General features: G+C 59.0%; 1 protein-coding gene across 2 annotated transcripts in view; it reads left to right on the top strand.

Annotated features, from left to right (window-relative positions):
* ADCY1 (adenylate cyclase 1) overlaps positions 1-21,363 on the top strand; it is a 92,006-nt gene that overhangs the window by 49,837 nt on the left and 20,806 nt on the right. For both annotated transcript variants that reach the window (XM_059397154.1, XM_059397153.1), the window contains exons 6-14: positions 2,428-2,586; positions 4,641-4,782; positions 5,782-5,937; positions 15,083-15,277; positions 15,412-15,509; positions 16,280-16,364; positions 17,350-17,439; positions 17,913-18,169; positions 18,428-18,554. In XM_059397154.1, the coding sequence (XP_059253137.1) occupies positions 2,428-2,586; positions 4,641-4,782; positions 5,782-5,937; positions 15,083-15,277; positions 15,412-15,509; positions 16,280-16,364; positions 17,350-17,439; positions 17,913-18,169; positions 18,428-18,554 (1,309 nt within the window). The remainder of the gene's footprint in view (positions 1-2,427; positions 2,587-4,640; positions 4,783-5,781; positions 5,938-15,082; positions 15,278-15,411; positions 15,510-16,279; positions 16,365-17,349; positions 17,440-17,912; positions 18,170-18,427; positions 18,555-21,363) is intronic.

A 21,363-nucleotide genomic window follows, 5' to 3' on the forward strand; every position in this document is an offset into this window, starting at 1 on the left:
TGGTACGGCCGCTGTGGCCACTGGCAGACCCCGACGCAGCTGGCCAGAGTAGGGGTGGCCCAGGGTGGGAGGCCGTCTCCGTGGCTCTGGAGGCCCCTCTCTCGTCTCCTCTGTTCACGGCACACGTGTCTCAATGAGACTATCCCTGACGCACAGTTTACTGCGACGTGAGTGTCCAGGTAACTGTGCGTCTTCTGGTACCAGGATCCAGACATGAGGCAGAACCTTCTGGAAGAGGTGAGGGTGTGCGGGTGGCAGGATTGGGTCCCTGTGCCCTTTGCCCCTTCCTGGCTGCCGTGGTGGAAATGCTGTGAAATGAGCAGAAACAACATTTCCTGTTTTCTTGTTCACGTTATCCTGTGTTCCTTTCCTTCGCAAATTAAAAAAAAAAAAAAAAATTCCAAAATTTTAACCCTGTTGTGTTTGTTTCTGCACCTCTCACTAGAGGTTGACCCATGACTGAGAAATTAAAATAGAGAGAAAATGCATTTCATATGCACAAAGTTTGGTAGGTGTCGAGGACACGTCTACCGTCAGACCCCCGAGTAAGTGTTGCTGTAAACCCCCGACTCGCGGACTTCCGGACGACGCGCACCGGGGACCCTGGACCCGACGGGAAGCACTTCGGTCGCTGCTGTCCAGGCTCCTCGCAGACCGTCTCCCGGTGTTTCTGCACCTGGGTCTGGTCTGCCGGAGCGGGTTAGCGGCTTGTGGGCTGTGGCCTTGGTCCTGGAGGTGCCAGGGTAGCTGGGCGGCCGTCGGAGCCCGTCAGTGCTCATTCAGCCTGTCCTGGATTGTACACAGGGGAACAGAGACTGGGAGAGGGCAGGGGTTGGCTGGGCTGATGGGACGTCCCTAGAAATCAGGGGCCTCCCTGCTCACGTGTGCTCCCCATGCAGAGTGGCCGCCTTTGCCCATTTGAGGGTCTGAGAGCCAAAGTCTCTAGATGGCCTCCTCGCCAGGCCCCATGTCCATGTCCTGTCTGTGTGTTCCAGATGGAAGACTCCATGGTCTTTATTTCACCATTGAAGCCTCTTGTCTTCTTTTAGAGTTTCTAATTAAGATGTTATAAGGGACCGGGGCACCCCCGAGTCTCTGGTCATTTGGGCCGCCAGCCTGCCTGGTGGCCAGGGTGTGGCCGGGAGCAGTCTCTGACGGACCCTGTTGAACCCTCACCAGGAATGGGGCCTTAGGGATGAAGGTGAGGATCTGGGAGGGCTTCCTGGAGGCCGCATCTCTGCTGGGCCACATCGTATTAGGAATAAGTCAGGTGAACGCACATCAGTGCCAGGTCTTAAAATAGGAAGGAGATTTGTATTGAATTCCCGGGCTTCCTGCTCTCCTGGGTGGGGTGGGGTTGGGCTTCTGCACATGACAGGGCCGCAGGGCATCTTATGCTGGGAGGGGACAGAGGGCAGCTTGTCTGGCGGGCCGTCCCTGTGTGTCTCATGTTTCTTGGTCTCTTCCCCTCCTGACAGACCTCTCTCCATGGGGCTCCCGTGTCCCAGGCTGCGGCTCAGCCTCCTGGCCCTTTCTGGTTGGGCTTTGCCATGGACGGGGGAGGCCCGTTGGACACACCTGCCACGGGGCCCCCTGTTGACAGGCCGCCGTCCCACGGCTCAGCGCTCCCTCCCACAAGGCCTCGTTGCACTCCTGTCCCTTGGAGCCCACCAAGAGCCCGCTGCTTCCTCAACGACATGCTGTAGTGTGTTCTGTAATAACATAACTTCTGCCCGCTGGGGGAGAGTGGAAAACACAGGAAGACAGCATCGGAGGGCCTTGGCACGGCTGCCACATGTCCCCTTTGTTCTGACTTGTGCATTGTGTGCCTCTGACCGTGGTGGCGAGTCCTAGAGCTGGGGAAGGTGTGCCTGGTACCCCTTGGTCACCCCACATGACCGCTTGCACAGAGCTGCCTGCAGCAGGCAGTGTCCCTGGAGGCTGCAGGGACTCACGCTGTCCTGTGTTCCCCAGCTTGGGGGTGACCTCCCCACCTGGGCCTGCCGCCTGATTTTGACATCCACACACTTCTCATCCCATAAAGTCTACTCGAGGGTCAGGTCTGGAGCTTGGGGTCAGACCCTGGCCGTTCCCAGGTTGCTGCTAGCGGTCGTCACAGCGGCCTCTGGCCAGTGAGCGGGCACGAGCTTCTGACCGGGTCAGTGGGCTACAGAGCGGATTGGAGGTCCCAGTTCATGTCCCATGGGGGTTGCTCTGTGTGGGGAGGGACAAGGGTTGGCATGGACACACCGTGAGATGCCCGGGGGCCGGGGAGCTGGGGATCCTGGCCTGGAGCGGCCCTGCCCACCTGGGGCCATGCCCGGGAATCGTGGTCCCGTGCTCCCGCCTCTCCAGGCTCCCCTGCATGGGCGAGCTCACGGGTGTGGACGAGGGCCCAGCCCCACCCTCATGACGTGTCTGTTGCAGGTCGGTGGCCGAGGCCACGGAGGTGGATCTGAACATGCGTGTGGGGCTGCACACTGGCCGGGTCCTCTGCGGGGTCCTCGGCCTGCGCAAGTGGCAGTATGACGTGTGGTCCAATGACGTGACGCTGGCCAATGTTATGGAGGCCGCCGGCCTTCCCGGGTGAGTCAGGGCGAGGTGGTGCACTCTGGGCCGGAGGTGCCTGCAGGGGGCCCCCGGGATCTCTGGGCTCCACGGGAAGCCGGCGGCGGACAGAGAGGAGGCCCGGTGGTCGAACCACCCCGTGCTGTTGCTTCTCTCTGCCCTGTGCTCCCCCCGGGAAGGCTGGGTGTGTTTCCACATGGTCCGTGCCATGCTCCTCTGTCCTTGTCCTTCTTCAGACGGTCCCCAGAGCCAAGGCCAGGTGCTCCCGGGTGGCCGGGAGTGGAATGGGGCTGCAGGAGGGCTCCGGGATGCTCAGCACCGAGCATCAGCGGCGCTCGCCCCCGCGGCGGCCTGCGTGGTGCGTCTGTTACGTGTGCACCTGCGGGGACGCCCCTGGCTCTGCCCCTTCCGTCCCCCACTGCCTGCCCCAGAGGCCGGGTGTCCCTGGGATGCTTCTTTCCTCCTCCCTCCTGGACGGCCCCTGGGGGACGCGGCTGAAACAGGCAGCATCTGTCCTGACACGCCTTTCAAGGTGGGCTCAGAGGTCGTGCCACTGTCCTCTGTGGGTCTGGCCGTCTCTGGGCACCTGACCCCTGGACACTTACAGCCACCCGCAGACCTGTCCCTCCCACACGCTGTCTGTCATGCTCCACCCGTCCATTCTGCAAACACCCACCGTCTGCCACTGGGCGTCCAGAGAATGTGGCCAGACCGATGGGTGGATGGACGGACAGATGGATGGAAGGACAGATGGATGGAAGGATGGAATTCACATGTGACTCCCCAATCCCAGTTTCATGCTGGGACCCCTGCGGCTAGGTTTCTGGGCTCCTCCTTGAGGCTCGAGTCCCTGAGCAGTCTGCCTGGAGGGACCAAGGCCAGGCTGGGGCGCAATGGAAGGTCTCATACACCCCGCCTTGTGGCCTCATACTGCCATGATTTCCCCAAACTCGTGTGCTGGATGAACGGACCAGGCTGCCACAAAGCAGTGGGCCTGGGTCCTGAGCAAACTCTGCCTGCTCCAGAGGTCCCGGGGGAGCCACAGTGGGCATCACTATCACCCCCCCACCCCCACCCAGCTCCAGACCTGCGTCCCCTTCCCCCTGCCAGCTGGGACTGTCACACGCGTAACTGGGCCTCCAGTCCCACAGGACTGAGAGGCAGTGGACGCCGGGCATCTCCTCCCCATCTGTCCAGGGAGGGTGCTCCCGGGGCTGACTCCGGGCTGGCCAGGCTGTGCCTCGGCTGGAACCCCCAGTGGCGTCCGCTCCCACCGTGTGCTTACACCCGAGACCCCTGCTCCATCCCCGAGCCTGGAATGCTGGCTGCTGACAGTCAGTTCTGTGACTCTGCGGCGGGGTGCGCCCCCCATGCCGGTTGCCGGAGGAGGACGCTGAGTGCGGGGGCAGACGCCTATGCACCTCCTTGCAGACAGCCTCGGTGCTAGGTGTCCCTTTGCAGTTCAGGGCCAGGCTGGCGGTGACCGTGTCCCAGAGCCCACAGCCCGGAGGCTGTCCCAGAGCCACAAGGCGGCAGGGGCTCTTGTGCTCTGGTGCCCGGTTTTTCCTGCAGGAAATGGAGGGGACACAGTGGTGTGGGGACTCTGGGCTCATAGGTGCTTTGCTCGCTGTGGGCGGTAGCTTTGGGCCCCGAGGCCCCGTGCTCAGGTGTCTGGGAGGAGCCAGAGCTGCCGAGTCCTGGGGGCCACTGTGGCTCCTGGGCTTGTGGCTGTGCTCAGGAGATGCGGGCTGAGGGTTTCTCCTTCCATCACCCGGAAACACACTGGGGTGAGCATGAGGGCTGTCCCACCCCGTGTGGGGGAGGGGCAGCATGGTATCCGTTCCCCTCCCCCCATTGCCTCCCTTCTGCCTCCTGCTCCTGCTGATGCTGGGCCCACTGCGCCCGGTACAGGCTCCGAGCCCCCCCCACCCGCAACTCCCCCCTTGCTGGGCTCCCTCCCCCTCTTCTTCCCAGGTGACCCATGCTGCCCAGCGACCAGGGGAGGGCCCCTCCCGGTCCTCGTGTCCGCCGCCGCCCCAGGCCCCAGGCACAGCTGTGCTGCTGTTTTGCAGGAAGGTCCACATCACGAAGACGACCCTGGCTTGCTTGAACGGGGACTACGAGGTGGAGCCGGGGCACGGGCACGAGAGGAACAGTTTCCTGAAGGCTCACAACATCGAGACCTTCTTCATCGTGCCGTCACACCGGCGGAAGGTGGGCTCCGGGACCCGCTCACCTGGGCCTGGGCCTTTGGCTGGGCGAGCTCCTGAACCCCCAGTCAGGGCCCGGGGTCCGCTCAGGCACTCAGCCATCCTGCATCCTCTGCCTCCCCTCATCTCCCTGGGCCTTTACCCTGCTCCTGCAAAACAGGACAGGGATGGGGGTGCACTGGGCACACAGGGGGTGCTGGGCACACAGGGGGCCTGTGACCGTTGTGTGGGGCACCCGAGGTCGCTCTGTGTAAGGGAACTGACCTGGACGTGCTCGGGAGGGCTAGTCCCTCCAGAGTTCAGGGTAGTGATGGAGGGCACAGGGGAGGGGCTCAGAGATCAACTGGGGGGTACAGGGTATAGGTGAGGGTCTCGGGGCACAGATGGCCCCAGTACTCCTTCAGGACATAAGCAGGTGGGATAGGAGGAAGAGCTTCAAGCTTTGCTGTCCTGTGTCCATGGATCAGGGCTGTGCTATCCCTTGTGCCCTAGGGACCGTGGCTGTGGCGGGCTCCGGGCCAGGACAGGCTGGGCTCACTGAGCCGGAAGAAGGGGAAGGAGGGTATGGCAGGTGTTGGTGGTGTGTGGAGGAGGGCCGGGTAAGGCGTTGGTGCTGGACCCCAGGATAGCAGGAGTCACGCATGTGGGTGTGGAAGGTGGGTCTGAGGGGCAGGGAACCCGGAGGTGAGTGGGTGGTGGTCCGCAGCCAGCTGCTGGCCCAGCCAGTGATGTCCAGGCTCCAGGGTCCCCCTGTGACCTGGCCCCAAACCTTCCCACAGCTCCACTGGAGGACTGAGGCCTCACTCTGGTTTTCAGAGGCCCTGGGTGTAGCTGAGAGCCGTGTGCTGTGGGCCTGGCTTGCTGGTTCTGTCCACCTCTGTTTGTCCTTGAGCACACGGTCCCCGTGACCTCCCTGTCCCCGTCAGGTTCCTGCTCCCGGCCCAGGGGCAAGGGCGCAGCGCGGGTCTGCTGACCGGTGTCTGTGTGCCGGCTGCCCGCACAGATATTTCCAGGGCTGATCCTGTCCGACATCAAGCCCGCCAAGAGGATGAAGTTCAAGACCGTGTGTTACCTGCTGGTGCAGCTCATGCACTGTCGGAAGATGTTCAAGGCAGAGATCCCCTTCTCCAACGTCATGACCTGCGAGGACGATGACAAGGTAGGGGAGGCCTCCTGCCCCTGTGGGGACCTCTCCACCCAGGGCCGCCTGGCCCCGTGTGCTCTCCAAAGTGTAAATGCTGTTCAAAGCCAGGCTGCTAGTGTGTTCCTGGAAAAATCTTTCTATCGTCTTGCCTTTTTTTTTTTTTTCAACTTGGACTTCCATGTGTTTATGGGTAAACATGTGCGTGGACCCCAAGCAGCTGTCCCTGAGGTTATCCATGCTGGTCAGATGCTCTGCCGTGAGGTTTGGAGCCTTGGAGATGGCCCATGAGCCCGGGCGCCATTGGGCAGGCTTGTCTCTGGCTGCCCCCACCGCGGGGTCTTCTGCTGTGCACCTGCTCGCCCCTCTTTGTGTTCAAAGCTGTCCAGTCCATGGAAGGTGGCCTCCGCTGGGGGTGCCAGCCTTGTGGCCTGGCTGCCAGGATTTTCCCCCTTTCCTCTCGGGTTGGTCATCGCTGTCTCTGGGTGTTCTGGTCTTCTGCTGGGTTTGGGGGGCAGTGCTGCTCCGTGGCGGTCCCAGAGTCCACTTCAACCATGTTGGTCTTGTGTCTCAAGAGGCAGAGACCCTGGTCATCTGGGGCAGGGGTTGCATCCCAGGAGCCTGGGATAAGCCTGGAGTGCCGCCCCTTTCCCTTCTGTGTCCTCATGTCCTGGGCCCCCCAGCCCAGTGTGGCTCCGTCCGTGACCTATGTCCGTTTGCCAAGAACGCGCTGCTATCCACCTGCTCCTGTTTTCCCTGCCGTCCGGGATATTGTGCGGTGACAGGGAACTCCATCCCTGCAGTTCTGGGGTTGTTCAGGAAGAAGTGAGATTCTGCCAGGCACTCTTGGGGGTTCTTGCCGCATAGGTTTTTGTGGTTTTGACTGTGAGCGCACATTTGCGAGAATTTTGCTGGAAGTTCTTGAAGAGCTGCGCTGACGTGGGTTCTATCAAGACTGGCCTTCCCCTCAGCCAGTGTGCTTGGTGGATTTTGGAAGTCCCAGGCAGGCAGACATGTGCAAATGTGTTCCTGGGGGTCCCCTTTGTGCAGACCCTGGTCTAAGAGTGTCCCCCATGCAAGGGCTCCCCTCACTGGTGTTTGTGATGGGGCCACTGGAGGCAGGCCGTCTTAGAGCTTTGACCTCACTGCCTGCCCTGCTCTCGCCCCGTGTCGCTGTAGCTGGCTCGTGAGGGATGATGGGCTCTCTAAGCTCCCCGGGTCTCAGACAGCAGCAGTAGGTCAGTCACTTGCCCAGCCTGGGTTCCCACATCTGGATGTCCTCTAGTGACTTTCTTACCAGCTTCACGTGCATTTGAAAGTGTGTGTGCGTGCACGTGTGTGAGGGTGTATTTGGGTGTAGGCACGTGCACACACACACACGTGCACGCACCACTGTGTCACACGAGTGTGCATGTACACACATGTATATGAATTGTGCACATGCATGCACGTGTGAGTGTGTGTGAATATGTCCATGCAAGTGTGTGCTGATGAGGGCACTGATGTAGGCATGAGTGTGCACATGTGCATGCACTCCATGTGCACGCATGAGTGTGCACATGTGGACATGTGAGTGTGACGCATGAGCGTGTGCATGGAAGTGTCCACATGAGTGTGTGCATGTATGAGTGTACACATACACATGTGCCTGCACGTATGGGTGTGTGCACACACAAGTGCACATGTGCATGCACGCACATGTGCCTTGTGATGAGTGTGAATGCATGTGTGTACATGTCTGCATGTACAAGTGTGCATTCATGCACCAGTGTGTGCACACGAGTGTGATGCACACACGTGAGTGTGCATGCATGAGTTTGTGCGTGCAAGTGTCCACATGAATGTACGTATGAGTGGTGCACACGTGTGCCCGTGTGTGGGTTGTGCATGTGTGCATGAGTGTGCACATGTGTGCACGCATGCCTGTGTATGTATATAGGTGTGTGTATGAGTGTGTTACATGTGTGTGCGTGCACGCACGTGTGCCTGAGTGTATGGGTGCATGCATGTATGAATGCACAAATGTGTACGTGCACATGCGTGCCTGAGTGTATGGGTATGTGTACGTGCACATGTGTGTGTGGCCCTTCCCACCCTGTTGTCTGCAGTCGCTACTGGATCCCTCGCCCCCGTCCTGCTCCTCCTGCCCCTCCTGAGAGCACAGAGCCGGTTTCCTCCTTTCCCTGCATCCTGATCCTAGCCCAGCCCCTGACACCCCGAATCTGAGTGTGGGGGGGCTCTCAGGTCAGGCTCCGCCCACCTCGAGACTCTGCTCCTTCATCTCCATGTGCTGCAGCCTCCCTCTTTGGGGGACACCTGCTGCCTCACGCTCTCCCGGGTGCCTAATGCACCGTGCAGGTGTGCGCCCCTGCCATTGTCCCTGTCACCATGCCTGGTGCCCCAGCGTCCAAGGCCGAGCCCCCCAACTGTCCTGTGGTTTCAGGGCTCCCCATCTGTACACAGCTCCCCGAGCTGAGAGGGTCTCTGAGCCCCAGGCTTCACCCCATGTCTGGTCCCTCCCCACCAGCCAGCACTCCCGGCCTCCATGGCCCGGGTGGTTCCCCTGCCAAGACAGAGGCACAGGCAGGTAGTGGGTTGGGGGCCCGCGGCTTCCCCTCATCGTCATCTCCTCATGACGACTGAAAATAAGCCCCACCGTGCAGGATGGCAGTGTCTACATTGTGGGAGGCCCCCCAATGGTTGGGACAGGGCAGTGACAAGGCTGGTGGTCTGGACAGGGTAGAGAGGCGCAGAGGCAGGGCCGGCCCACTAGTGAGGGCACCTGGGGAGGTGACCATCTAGTGACCTGAGGGACAGGCCTTTCTGCCTGCAGACACTGTCCTCATGGCCCCCAGAGCCTGCGTCCCCTTCGGCACAAGGTCTCTCACTGGCCCTGCGTCCCGATCCTCTGCGTCCTGGGCTGACTTCCATGCGGGCGCCCTCGTGTGTGGTCAGGGTGGGGGTGCTGACCGGACAGCGCCAGGCGGGTCTGTCCCGCTGCGTACTGTGTCACGTGTATGAATTTAACAGAAGTCGGCGGCATGACCTGCGTGTGGTTTGGTCACTTGTTTTGTCACCTGCCAGTATGGCATCACAAACGTTTCTCATATTAATAAATGTTCCTCCAAAATATGATGTTTATGTCACTGTGGGGGTCTCCAAACTGAGGATAGACTGTGTTGATTCTACGTCTATTGACGTTTAGGTCATTTATGAATCTTTTATTTCCCGGGTGGTGTGAATAACTCACAGTGTTTTTCTCACGGAGCTCGTGGACGTCTGTGGTCGCCTTGGGACACGCATGTCTGTGGGTCCCGGCTTGGCGAGAGCGGTGTGCGGTCCATGCCCACATCGCACCCTGCGCCCTGCCCAGTGCTGCGGGTCCGCACACCTGCTCCTGCGTCTGTGTCTCCATCCCGGCCAGCAACTTTGCAAACATCGTTTCTACCATTTTGGTGGGAACTTAACAGAGAGAACATTCAGCTCATCTGACACTCATCCTGCTAACTTCCTCCTCCGCTCTTGGGTGTTCTCGATGCACGGTCAAAGCGTGACTGGCTCCTTCTCCACCTCGTACTGTTTCCAGCGGGAGAGGCACTCTTTTTCCTTCTGGCTTTGCAGACTGTCACTGTGACGCTTTTGGTCAGAAGCAACCACCCACGTGGGCAAGTGTTGGCACTTCTGCAAATGAGTGGATGTGCCATTTCAGAAACTGCATTCAGTAGCTACTGAGATGACCTGTCCGGTGGTTTTCTCCCTGACTCGCACAGTGATGGGGCACAGGATCCTCTGGCGTCTCCAGGACGCTGAGTAGCTGCTCTCGCTGCCTGAGCCACACAGTCAGGAAGCCTGAGCTGTACACCCAGCCTGGGCTTATCTGCTCTCTGCTCAGGAAAGCGCTCTCTGCCGACATAGTCATGCATGGGTCCCTCTCGTGTGGCTTCCAGTTGTTGCTGGAGTGGACGCGGTGAGCCCTGTGGCCGCCAGCAGCCCTGGGCAGGTCAGTCCCGGATGGGTCAGCCCAGGGCACAGTGGCTGTTTTAGCCGCTTACCACCTGGCACCCCGGCTCCAGTAGGTGTTCCCTGACTGTGGTCGGGTCTCACGCCAGGTCTGCCATCTGGTGATAGCGTGCACGGTGCTGAGAAAGCCAGGCCGAGTGTGGCATCCTTCCCTCTCAGGCCTTAGCAAGGACTGTTCGAGCATGGGCATGGGGTCTCTCAGTGCCCTCCGTGCCCCTCCCCTCCTGTGTGTCCAGCCCGTTCCAACAAGAGGTTCTGTTCCTCTCACTGAGGGAACTTTGCAGCTGTTTCACCAAGGCCTTGGGTGCCCAGGCCTGGCTCCGCCCCTGCTGTGCCCTGTCCTGGGTGGGGAAGCCCGCCTGTTCCCAGGGTGACCGTCATTTCTAGAAAGTCACCTGTGAAGTGATACCTTCAGGTCAGGGCCTGGAGTCCTGGGGCATTTCTGCAGCATGAGGGGCGACCACACCAGGGACAGCAGGAAAGGAGGGAGATGGGGGTACAGGATGGGAGGGAGCAGCCCCCTGCTGACTGCACCCCAGAGGGCCCAGTGTTGGGTAGGGCCGTGCATCACCGTGCATCGCCGTGTGCCGTCCCCAGCTTGTGCGTCGTGGGTGGGAGGTGCTTTTGCTCGTCTCTGCTGCTCCCCTGCCTCAGGGAGCAGTGTGTCTAAGCCAAGCCCCAGGGAGTGCCCTCCTGCCCACCCCCACTCAGACGAGGCCATCACTGGGTGCTGCAGGAGGTGCAGTCCTTCCTGTCCACCAGCTCACCACCCGTGTCTCCTAGTACCCACATCCCATGGTGGGGGCGCAACTGGGAGTGGAGGGGCAGATGGGTACTGGCCCCCAAGGACACAACCTCACACATGGGTGTGCTCAGAAGTCCTGCTAGCGAGCAGTGGGCTCCGTGGCATCAAAGAAAACCCCAGTCATGGTGACTTGAATGAGAGATTAGCTTTCTTAGGGGGAGAGCAGACGATATGGGGCTATTGTGGTGGTTTCACAATCATCTTGCACTCGAACTTTCTGTGATACTATTATGGCTTGTCTGCTGTCACCTCATGGCCCAAAACAGATGCTGGGGCTCCAGTCATTGCATCTGTGTTTCAGCTGGTAGAAAGGAGGGAGAGCAGGTGAGTACATTTCAGCTGCCAAACCAGCTTTCCTAGCCTGCCCAGGCCTGCTCCTCCATGTCCCCACAAGCCCTGCCTATGACCAGAGCCGGTCACGTCTCCTGCCCTGGGCCAGTGAGCTGAGTGGTGGCTGTCAGCCTCCCAGGAGCCCACCCCGCAGCCTGGCCTTTCTTCCTGGCTTCCCAGGAGGAGCTTATAGTTCTCGATGTGTCTGCCTTGTCTGGGTCTCCATGTGGACGGGGCCTTCAACCCGCCTGTTGTCGCCACTGAGAATACGGAGAGCCAGCTCGAGGACCCGGTCTGGGCCAGCATGTTTCCCCTCCTCCGAGGCATGAATGTCTCAGGTCCTGTGAGAGCGCCCCTCGGGGCCCCCTTTGTTCTCAAGTGTCAGACCAGGAGGTTGGAGCACGGAGAGGTTAAGCAGCTCAGTCATGGTGCACAGAGCCCAGCGTTCAGGTCTGCACTGAAGCCGCCAGCCTTCCCTTTTGCAGGTGCAGAAAGACTCGGGCAGCCAAGTTCCACAGCAAAACGAGCAACAGTTTTCTCTTAACCTTGATTTTGAATCGTTTTCTAAGGAAATACATGTTTATTGTGGAATGTTGAGAAAAATATGGAAAAGAGGGAGACCGTGATCCTACCCCCAGGAGGTGGCCACAGCTGCCGTCCTGTCCCGTCAAAGAGGCCACAGGTCAGGGTGCGGCAGGTCCTCCTGTCTCGCTGCCCAGACTCCCCTGAGTGCCCAGAACGGCGCAGTTCCCCAGAAATCAGCCCTGCCCACGTTGGCCTCTGCAGACCTGGAGGCCACACCTGCTCCTCCCGGAATAACTAGCACCGTCCTGGAGATCCAGGGGCCGTGGTGCCCACCGGCCTTTCCCTGCATGCCGGGTGCTCACGGGACCCAACCCGCTGTCACGGGAGGTGGCGGGGTGCGGCCCCACCCCCCGGGGTCACAGCTCACCCAGCGTCCGCATGGACCAAAACGACGGCATGGACTCTGGTGACTGGTGTGTGTGGTTCTGGCCTGTGTCATCTTGGTGGTCACACCCCAGATCCGGAGCATTTCCTTCACGGCCACGGTCCCCCTTGTGCTGGGGTCACACCACTGCCCTCCCCAAAGCTCTCCGTCCCGTGTCTCACAATTGAGAGTGTCGTATACACCCTGTGACCTTGGCTCTTTCTTCAGACTCAGCACAAAGCCCGGGGGTCCATCCAGGCCGTTCCCGCCTCCGCAGCTGCCTCCTGGCCGTGGCCGGACGTGTTCACGGTGGGGAGGGACCGCCGCTGGCGTGGTCTGTTGAAGGACCTTTTGGTTGTTTCCCACTTGGACTGTTGCAAATAAAGCAGCAGCAACCGCTCACGTTCAGAGTTTCATGCGCACATAACTGCGCATTAGCTGGGGAGATGCCCGGCTGTGCTGCCGCTGGGTTTTCGTTATTTGTTTTATTTTTATTTTTTTTTTTTTAAGAAACCGCCAAACCGTTGGCGGCGTGATTGCCCCATTTCACATTCCCGGCAGCCACGTGTGAGAGATCCGGCTTTTCTCACCAGCCCGAGGCACCGGCACTGTTTCCAGAACGTTTTGGCTGTCCCAATAGGTGTGTAGTGACGCCTCAGGATTTTACTTGGCGCGTCCCTGGTGGTTAATGAGGCCGACTGTCGTTTCCAAGTCCTTATTTTCTGTCCGCATAGTTTTCTCTTCTGTTTTTGGGAAAATGTCTGGCTTGCTTTCTCATTCGAGTGATTTCTTGGTGCTGTGGAATTCCGGGAGTTCTTGATCAACTCTCGATTGTTCCTTCGCATGTGTGGTTTGTACGTATCCCCACCCAGCCTGCGGTTTGTCTTTCACAGGACAGACATTTTAAATTGCGAGGATGTCCAGTTTACCGATGTTTTTCCTTGTGAATGGTGTTTGTGTTTGGTGTTGTAGGAGCTCTCTGCGTAGCCCAGACCCCGAAGATTGTCATGTTTCTTCTAAGAGTTGATCCTTATCTGTTTTATAGTTAAAGCTATGGTGCGTTTTGAGTTCATCTTCTATAAGGTGCAAGGTTTGGGTCAAGATTTACTTCTTTGCGTGTGGACGTCCATTTGGTTCAAAGCCATTTGTGGAAAAGACTACCCCTCCCACCATTGAACTGCTGTTGCGTTTTTGTCCAGAATCATTGCCCGTACTTGTGTGAGACTGTTTCTGGGCTGTCTCGTGTGTTCTGTTCCTCTGCCAGCAGCAAACTCTCCTGATCAGAGGAGCTATGCAGTAAGTCTAACATTGGGTTGAGTGATTTTAAGAAAAATGTCTTCTAATCCATGAGCACACGTGTCCCTCCGTGCACTGAGATCTTTGATGTCTTTCATCAGTGTCACTGATACTGATGAGAGTATGTGATCGAAAATGATGGAGATGACGAGAAAACTGATCACGTTTTCAGCATAAGAGTTATGTATGTGTTTTGTTAGAAACATATCTAGTCCTTCATTTTTCCCTGTGATTATAAATGGCTCTGGATTTTAACTTTGGTTGTCACGTGCTGATTGTTAGTTTAACAAATATCTTTATTTACTTGTCTATTTTGAGAGAGAGAGAGAGCATGTGTGGGACCGGGGGAGGGGCAGAGGAAGGGAGAGAACCTCAAGGTGTCACCCCACTGAGCGTGGAGTCGCAGGTCGATCCTGCAACCCTGAGATCACGACCTGAGTGAAAACCAAGTCAGACACCCAACTGACTGAGCCACTCCAGCGCCCCAATAAATAGCCTTTTTATGTTTATCTTGCATCCGATGACCTTGTGGAATTCATTTGTCCTAGGACTTTTCCTCCCCTTGGAATTTTCTATGTAGACCATCATGTCATCTGCAAACAGGGCCAGTTTTGGTTCTTTCTTTCTAGTATTTGCCTTTTATTTCCTTTTCTTGCCCTATTGCCGTGGCTGGGTCTCTAGTGCCACTAAAAGTCAGGGGGAAAGCGTTCCATCTTTCACCAGCGTTAGCTGTTGGGACTAAGTAGGTCTCCATCTGGTTGGGGGATTTCCCTCCCTCCCTAGTTGTCTGATCGTGTTTATCAAGAATGAGTATTGGATTTTGTCAAGTGCTTTTTCTGTATCAATTGACACACCATGGGATTTTTTTTTTATCTGTGGTTAATAGGGTGTTATCCTGGTGTAGGCTTCGGTGTACGGATGTGTAAGCAGACTTGCGTCTCTAAGAAAGGTCGTGATGTGTGCCGCTATTTATACACTACTGAATTCTGTTTGCCGACGTTTTGCTGACAATATTGAAAGACATGGCCCGTACTCTTCCTTTTTTTGTACTGTCTCTGTCTGATGTTGATATCAGGATCACACTGAATTTATAAAGTACATTGGAAGGTGTTACCTCTTCTGTTTTCCGGAAGAGATCGTATAGAATTGCTGTTAATTCTGGTAGAATTCTCCAGTGAAACCCTCTGGGCTTGGAGATAGAGTGTTCAGGAGTTTTCTGGTTAGAAATTGAATTTCTTTAGTAATTATAGGACTAACTGTGTACTCTTCCATGTCGGGTGAGGTGTGGTCGTGTGTTTCGAGTAGCTCATTGATCCGAGTCGTCAAATCAGCACGTGTCACTGTTCACAGTGATTCCTGCTTGCCTTTCCGACGTCTGCGCAGCCTGTAGTGGAATCAGATGTCATTCCCGCGTTTGTGAGTGCCGTACTCTTTCCTTCTTTGTCACGCCTGCGAGACATCTGTCCATCTTATTGACATTTTTGAAGGACCAACCCGTTGTTTCATGGCTCTGCTGGGTCCCGTCTCACACGGGACGCGGGGTGCCACGTGACCGTCGTGTGTCCCCATTTGCAGACGCGGGGGTCCTGGCAGGGAGGACAGGCTCGGTGACCTGGGGTCTCAGCGCCAGCAGGTGGGGGAGCCCGGACCGCGTCCGAGCCCTGAGCCCGGCCCCCCAGCCTGCAGCGGGCGAGCCCACGGGCCGGAGGGCGCTTTCTCCGCAGCAGGTGGGGTGACGTTCTTTCCTTCCTCCGTGGCCGCAGCGGAGGGCGTTGAGAACCGCATCGGAGAAACTCAGAAACCGCTCGTCCTTCTCTGCTAACGTCGTGCACACCGCGCCGGGCACGCGGGTCAACAGGTACATCGGCCGCCTCCTGGAGGCGCGCCAGATGGAGCTAGAGATGGCGGACCTGGACTTCTTCACCCTGAAGTACAAGCACGCGGAGCGCGAGCGCAAGGTAGGCGCCAGCTGCGGTGCGTGCGGGGTTGGGGGGCTGGGACCTGGCTGCAGCCCCCGTGCTTGTCCTGCTGACTTGGGGCGGCCCCCGCATGGCTCGGGCCGTCGCTGACGGCCGGGCGCGGTGTCTCCTAGTACCACCAGCTGCAGGACGACTACTTCACCTGTGCCGTGGTGCTCGCGCTCGTCCTGGCTGTTGTGTTCGGCCTCATTTACCTGCTCATCATCCCACAGTAAGTGCGGCGGGCCCCGCGGTGGGGGGAGTTGGGCCGGGAGCCCCCTCTGTGTCTGCCGCCGGCTCCTCCGTGGTCCCCATTCACAGGGACGGCGCTGGCCAGCTGCCCCGCCACCCGTGTGTGGGGGGCGCTCGCTCCTGGCTTGTCCCTTGTCAGGCGAACTCTCGTAAGACACCCGCCGTTCTCGGCGTTTCCATCCGTACCACGTGTACCCTCGACTCCAGGACCGATGTTGAGGGAGAAAAGGCATACGGGTTTCTGGGTGTGCATCCATTTTGGACACTTAAAAAAGAGGAAAAGTGGTTTCTGGAAAAGGAGGAAAGTGTAGGAATTTAATGGCATTCGGTTATCGAAGTCAAAGTGAGCTTGGTTGGCAGTGCTTGTTTTCGGCGGGAAGACCCACTCTCCTTCCGGACAAACCACTTTCTTGACAAGACATCCCTAGGGGAGTCATTCCCTTTTGTGTTTCCAGAGTTTCCAGAAAGCACAGGAAGCTGCCCTGTGCCCAGACCCTGGGAACACAGCAGCCACCTCCAGCCCTGTGTGGGGACCAGCTTTTTCTAGAAAAGCTGCTCCCAGATGACATCCAAAGAGAGGGCTGTGCCCGTCCTTTGGGAGGGAGGACCTCACGGTGCACCCAGGTGGAGGGAAGTTGGGGTGGAGACAGGAACGGACTTGGCAGAGAGCTCAGGGGTTGGAATCACAGGCTCTCCTTGGGCACACCATGCTCAGCCCTGCCCTCAGTGACCCTGTGGCTTCTGTCCTAGGAGCGTGGTTGTCCTGCTGCTGCTGGTGTTCTGCATCTGCTTCCTGGTGGCCTGTGTCCTGTACCTGCACGTCACCCGTGTCCAGGTGCGTGTGTGCGTTTGTGTGTTCCTGTGCGCATGAGTCCTGTCCCAGCGCGTCACCCGGTTCACTCTGTGAGCCCCGTGGAATGAGGGAGGCTGGCTGGCGGGGCCGCGTTTGCTCACCTGCAGACTGAGGACAGCGGGGTCCTCACTATCCTGCGGGAGGACGGGATTGGGGGGTAGCCTGACAGTGCCCTGGGTGCCCTGGCCGGCTGCGGGTCTCGTGAGCACCCTGTGCAGACTCCCTGCCATCTTTACTTGGGTTTTTGTTTCACATTTCACGAGTGTGACTCTGAAAAGAACTTGGCTCTTTTACCCATGAAGTCACCCGTTGAATATTGCAAAATGTACCTAAATGGGTTAAATAAAATTTCTCGTAACAAAAATGACTGCGAAGCCTCTATGACAAAAATGTTAGAATGTACTTGAAGCCGATAAAAGAAGACCTAAATAAGTGTAACTTCTGGTTACTTCTGGATGGAAGGATTTCCTAGGACAAAAATGTCACACTGGCCAGTTCTGTTCCTTTCAGCGCCAGAGTCACAGCGTGGGGTACGTGGTGGCAGGTGGGGTTCTTTTTAATTAAAGAGTTTTGGTTTTGTTTCTTTTTTTTTTTTTTTTAAGATTTTATTTATTTGACAGAGAGAGAGAGAGATCACAAGTAGGCAGAGAGACAGGCAGAGAGAGAGGAGGAAGCAGGCTCCCTGCAGAGCAGAGAGCCTGATGCGGGGCTTGATCCCAGGACCCTGGGATCATGACCTGAGCCGAAGGCAGAGGATTTAACACACTGAGCCACCCAGGCGCCCTGTTTTTGTTTTTTTTTAATGTGGGCAGTTTGTTGACCTCGTGGGGGAAGCAGGAGCTCAGCCCAGGATTAGGGTTGGGGGGAGCCGCACCGGGGTCCCGGCTACTCGCAGGGCGCTCTGCACCGTCTGCCTCGTGCCTGTTCGTAAACGCCTGTTTTTACAATAACCTGTTGTGTGGTTCAGTGTTTTCCAGGATGCCTGACCATCCAGATCCGCACTGTCTTGTGTATTTTCATCGTGGTCCTAATCTACTCCGTGGCCCAAGGCTGTGTGGTGAGCATTGCGGGAGGCAGCAGGGTGAGAGGAGTGGGATGTGGAGGTCGAGGAGGCGGCTGTCTCCTGGTGAAGGGACACCGAGCTCCTTTAACACGTGCAGATGACAGAAGCTCTCTCTCAGGCAGAGAAGCAGGACAGACTGGGGCAGGAGTGCCAGGAAGGAGGTGGGGAGAGAGTGCAGGGGAGCGGGGAGTTACAGTAACAATAGGGGAGGAGCCGGGACACCCAGAGGAGGCTGGTGGTCTGAGGAAGACGGCAGGGGTCTCCAGCCCCTGGCCCCGCCCACCCTGCTGGGAGGAGCTTGGAAGGCAGAGTAGGAGGGAAGGTCCTAGGCCCTCTTGAGGCCCTGTGTGGGGGTAGGGGTGTGGGTCACATGGGGGGCGGGGGTTACCTGGGGTGCCTGTCCTGAGAGAGGGCCTGTAGCGGGCTAGTCCTGAGCAGGTGTCTCCCCGCCCCTCTGTCCCCTCCAGGTGGGCTGCCTGCCCTGGGCCTGGAGCTCCAGCCCCAACAGGTCCCTGGTGGTCCTGGCGCCCGGCGGCCGGAACGCCCTGCTGCCCGCCGCGCCCTGCGAGTCGGCCCCCCACGCCCTGCTGTGCGGCCTCGTGGGCACCCTCCCGCTGGCCGTCTTCCTGCGGGTGTCCTCGCTGCCCAAGATGATCTTGCTGTTTGTGCTCACAGCGTCCTACATCCTGGTCCTGGAGCTCAGCGGGTACACCCGGGCCTCGGGGTAGGTGCGCTCCCCCAGCGGGACATGCCTGGGTGGGGTCGTTTGCGCCCCCTGGGGCACTGCCTGCTCCGGCCCGTGGGTCAGGAAGCACCTGGGCTCTGCGGCTTCTCTATGTGTCTGTCTGGGCCCCGGTCTCCGGGCGAGAGTGGCTCGGGCCTGGGTCCATGGCAGGTGCTGGTGAGCGTGGTGTCCCGGGCCGCACAGGGCCAGGTCTGGGGCTCTTAGTGCTGACGAGCTTCCCTTCCTCATGCCCTGCAGGGGTGGTGCGGTGTCTGGGCGCAGCTTCGAGCCGATCGTGGCCATCCTGCTGTTCTCCTGCACGCTGGCCCTGCACGCGCGGCAGGTGGACGTCAAGCTGCGGCTGGATTACCTGTGGGCGGCACAGGCAAGACGCGCCCTCTCTGCCCCGTGGAGGGGGGAGGGTGGGTGGCTCGGGCAAGACGCGCCTTCTCTGCCCTGTGGGGAGCTGTGCGACAGAGGGGCCCCTCAGGACGGGGATAGAGCTTGTGTGGGTGGAGGAGGCAGGGATGGGGCCCGGGAGGAGGACGGGCCAGGGTAAGGCAGGGCTGGGCAGCTGGTGACCGTCTAATGGGCTCTGCCTGACGGGCGCACAAGTGTGGTGGTGTTTCAAGCAGTGAGCTGCCCATCCCCAGAGGCATTCGGGCCTGTGGGGCTGCGGTGCACAGTGGCCCTGCCTTCTCTGGGCTGCCTGTGACAGCGGGTCTTCTCAGGGTCATGGGAGACTCCAGAAAACACTGACGCCTGCACCGTGCACCCCAGATTTAGTGGGTCTGTGGGTGGGGGAGGGCGGGAAGCTCCATCATTTCCAAGTGCGCTGGCAAATTCCGGCACCAGAGTCCTCCAGGGGGCTGAGGGGTGCAGATGCGGGAGCTGTCCCTGGGCCCCTGGCCCCAGGGAGGGAGGCAACGACCACCGGAGGCTCGCTCTGCCCACCGGCCTAGTGACCAGCACCCAGAGCACTTCTGGGCCTTTCCTAGGATGCGGGGCTGGTGTCTCCGGGACCCGCTCGTCACCTGCTGCGTCCTCAGCCTTCAGATGGGGAGGCCATCTGGCTTTTGGGGTCAAGTTCAGACTCCATCTGTGCCACATGCAGACTTCTTGACGCTGGGCAGATTGCTTCTGCTCAGCTCCCCCATCTTGGCGTGGGGAGGAGGCGTGCCGCAGGATGGAGGCCCAGGAGTGTTAGCCCTCCAGGGTTTTCTTCTTCTGATGTATCCAGAAGCAGCTTTTTGGTGTCGGGGGCATGGAATTGTGTTTGTTCTCACGGGGTGGGGCCTGCAGGTGGGGAGTGGAGCACGGAGGCATGGGGCCCGCACCCAGGCGGCTGGGACACGGCTGAGCCGGGATGACCAGGGGTCCAAATGGGGTCTGTGGCAGCTGGGAGCCTCATCACTCTGGGAGCCCCGTGTGCAGCCAGAGACCTCATGGGTGGGGTCAGGGCACTGGGACACCTGCGGCCCGACACAGAACAGGGAAGCCCAGAGGACTGGGGGTGAGGTCGCCCACGCCGGGGAAGGCCATCTGCTTCATTCAGGCGGCAGTGCAAATGCTGACCCCTCCTGAGACCTGCGCAGACCCCCAGAAATGATGTTCGCAGGCCGTCTGGGCACCCTGTGGCCCAGGCCAGGTGGCACGTAAACTGTTCATCCCGGGTAGGGTACGGTCACTGTAGTTTCCCATGAGGATGGGGTTGGTGGCGGTCCTGGTGCGGGGCAGGTGGGCTCTGGCGGCAGAGCGGGTGGCAGAGTGGGACCCTGCCTTGCTCACCTCCAGGGATGCCTTGCCTGCAGTGGCCGGTCCAATACTTCTGGCAAAGACAGGTCCTGGCCAAGGACCTCAGGGCGGGATGCTTATCCAAGATCCTGAACGAGGATTCTGTTACTCTGAGCAAACGAGAGAGAAGACAGGCACGTGTGTATGCACACATCTATTCTGCAGACATACGTGTATCTGCGTGTGTCTACATATAGACACACGTGTGCTGGGGGAGGATGTGGCTTAATTACTCTGTATTACGTGATGGCCGCCCGGGGTAGGATTCCTGCTCCACACTACTCGTTCCTGGGAAGTATGCAGTTTGGTGGTTTTCGGTGTACTTCGATGACGGTGGGGTGGCTCACTGCAGGCAGCGTTAAAACACGGGACGGCCCCAGAAAGGACCTGTACCCATCAGCGGTCGCTCCCAACTTCTGCCATCCCAACCCCGATCTTCTTACTGTCCCGGCGGAGGTGCCTGTTTTGGTTCTTCTCCATCCCGTGTGCTCAGTGTGTGTCCGCTCCAGGCATTCCCTGCCCCTTGTGCCGGAGAGACCCCGCTCCTGAGGGGCCGTCCAGCGCCGACAGCCGCGTACATGGGTCCCAGGAGGGAGGCCTGACTGTGGCCATTGGCCAAAGTCTCGCTGGGTCACAGAGAATGGCCCCTTTTGTGGGCTCTGCTTTTGTGGACCTGGTCTTGTAGGGCTCTGGCTGGCTGTCCAGGGTGGCCGGGCTGGCTGGTATGGAAGGGTGCCCACCCCGCGGTCCGTGGGCCCCTCCGGCTTCTGGTCTGGGTTGTGACTCGCTGCTCAGAGCAGGGAGAACAGCCTCAGGAGGAGCCGGGGAAAGGGACGGGCTAGGGGCCTGCGAGTCTGGCCTCCAGCTCGTTCACCAGGCGCCTGCTCCGCGGCTGCCCTCCTGGACCCAGGCTGAGGCAGCGTGTGCTCTCATCTGGTCCTGCAAGCGCATTTCTGGGCATCGGCGTCCCTTGAAATGTCGGTAAGCCCGGCCCTTGACCCTGCTCTGGGGTCCTCCAGCACCCCGTGCCACACCTGGCCCCTGCCTCCAAGCAAGCTTTCCAGAGACTTCAGTGCTAGAGAGACCATCCCCGTGTCACCAGGAACGGTCGCCAACACGCAACCCATGGACGTGTTTTTCCAAGGATGCATAATGGGAAATGCCACCTCACCTTCCCGTGAACCCAGCAAAACAAGGCCATGTCTATACTTCGCCTGTCTACCCTCTGGGTACCTAAGCCTGTCTCGCAGACATCACGGAGTCTCACACTGTTGTGAAATGGCCAGGCCAGAGCCAAGGGGTTAATGAATGACTGACCCTGGGCTGTCCGCAAAAACCTGCGTGCTCGGGCTTGCCTCTCTCTGTGTGGCCGTCATGGTGCTTTTGTTCCAGAACTGTGT

Source organism: Mustela nigripes, chromosome 4, assembly GCF_022355385.1.
Source record: "Mustela nigripes isolate SB6536 chromosome 4, MUSNIG.SB6536, whole genome shotgun sequence".
In the NCBI taxonomy this organism is placed as follows: domain Eukaryota; kingdom Metazoa; phylum Chordata; class Mammalia; order Carnivora; family Mustelidae; genus Mustela; species Mustela nigripes.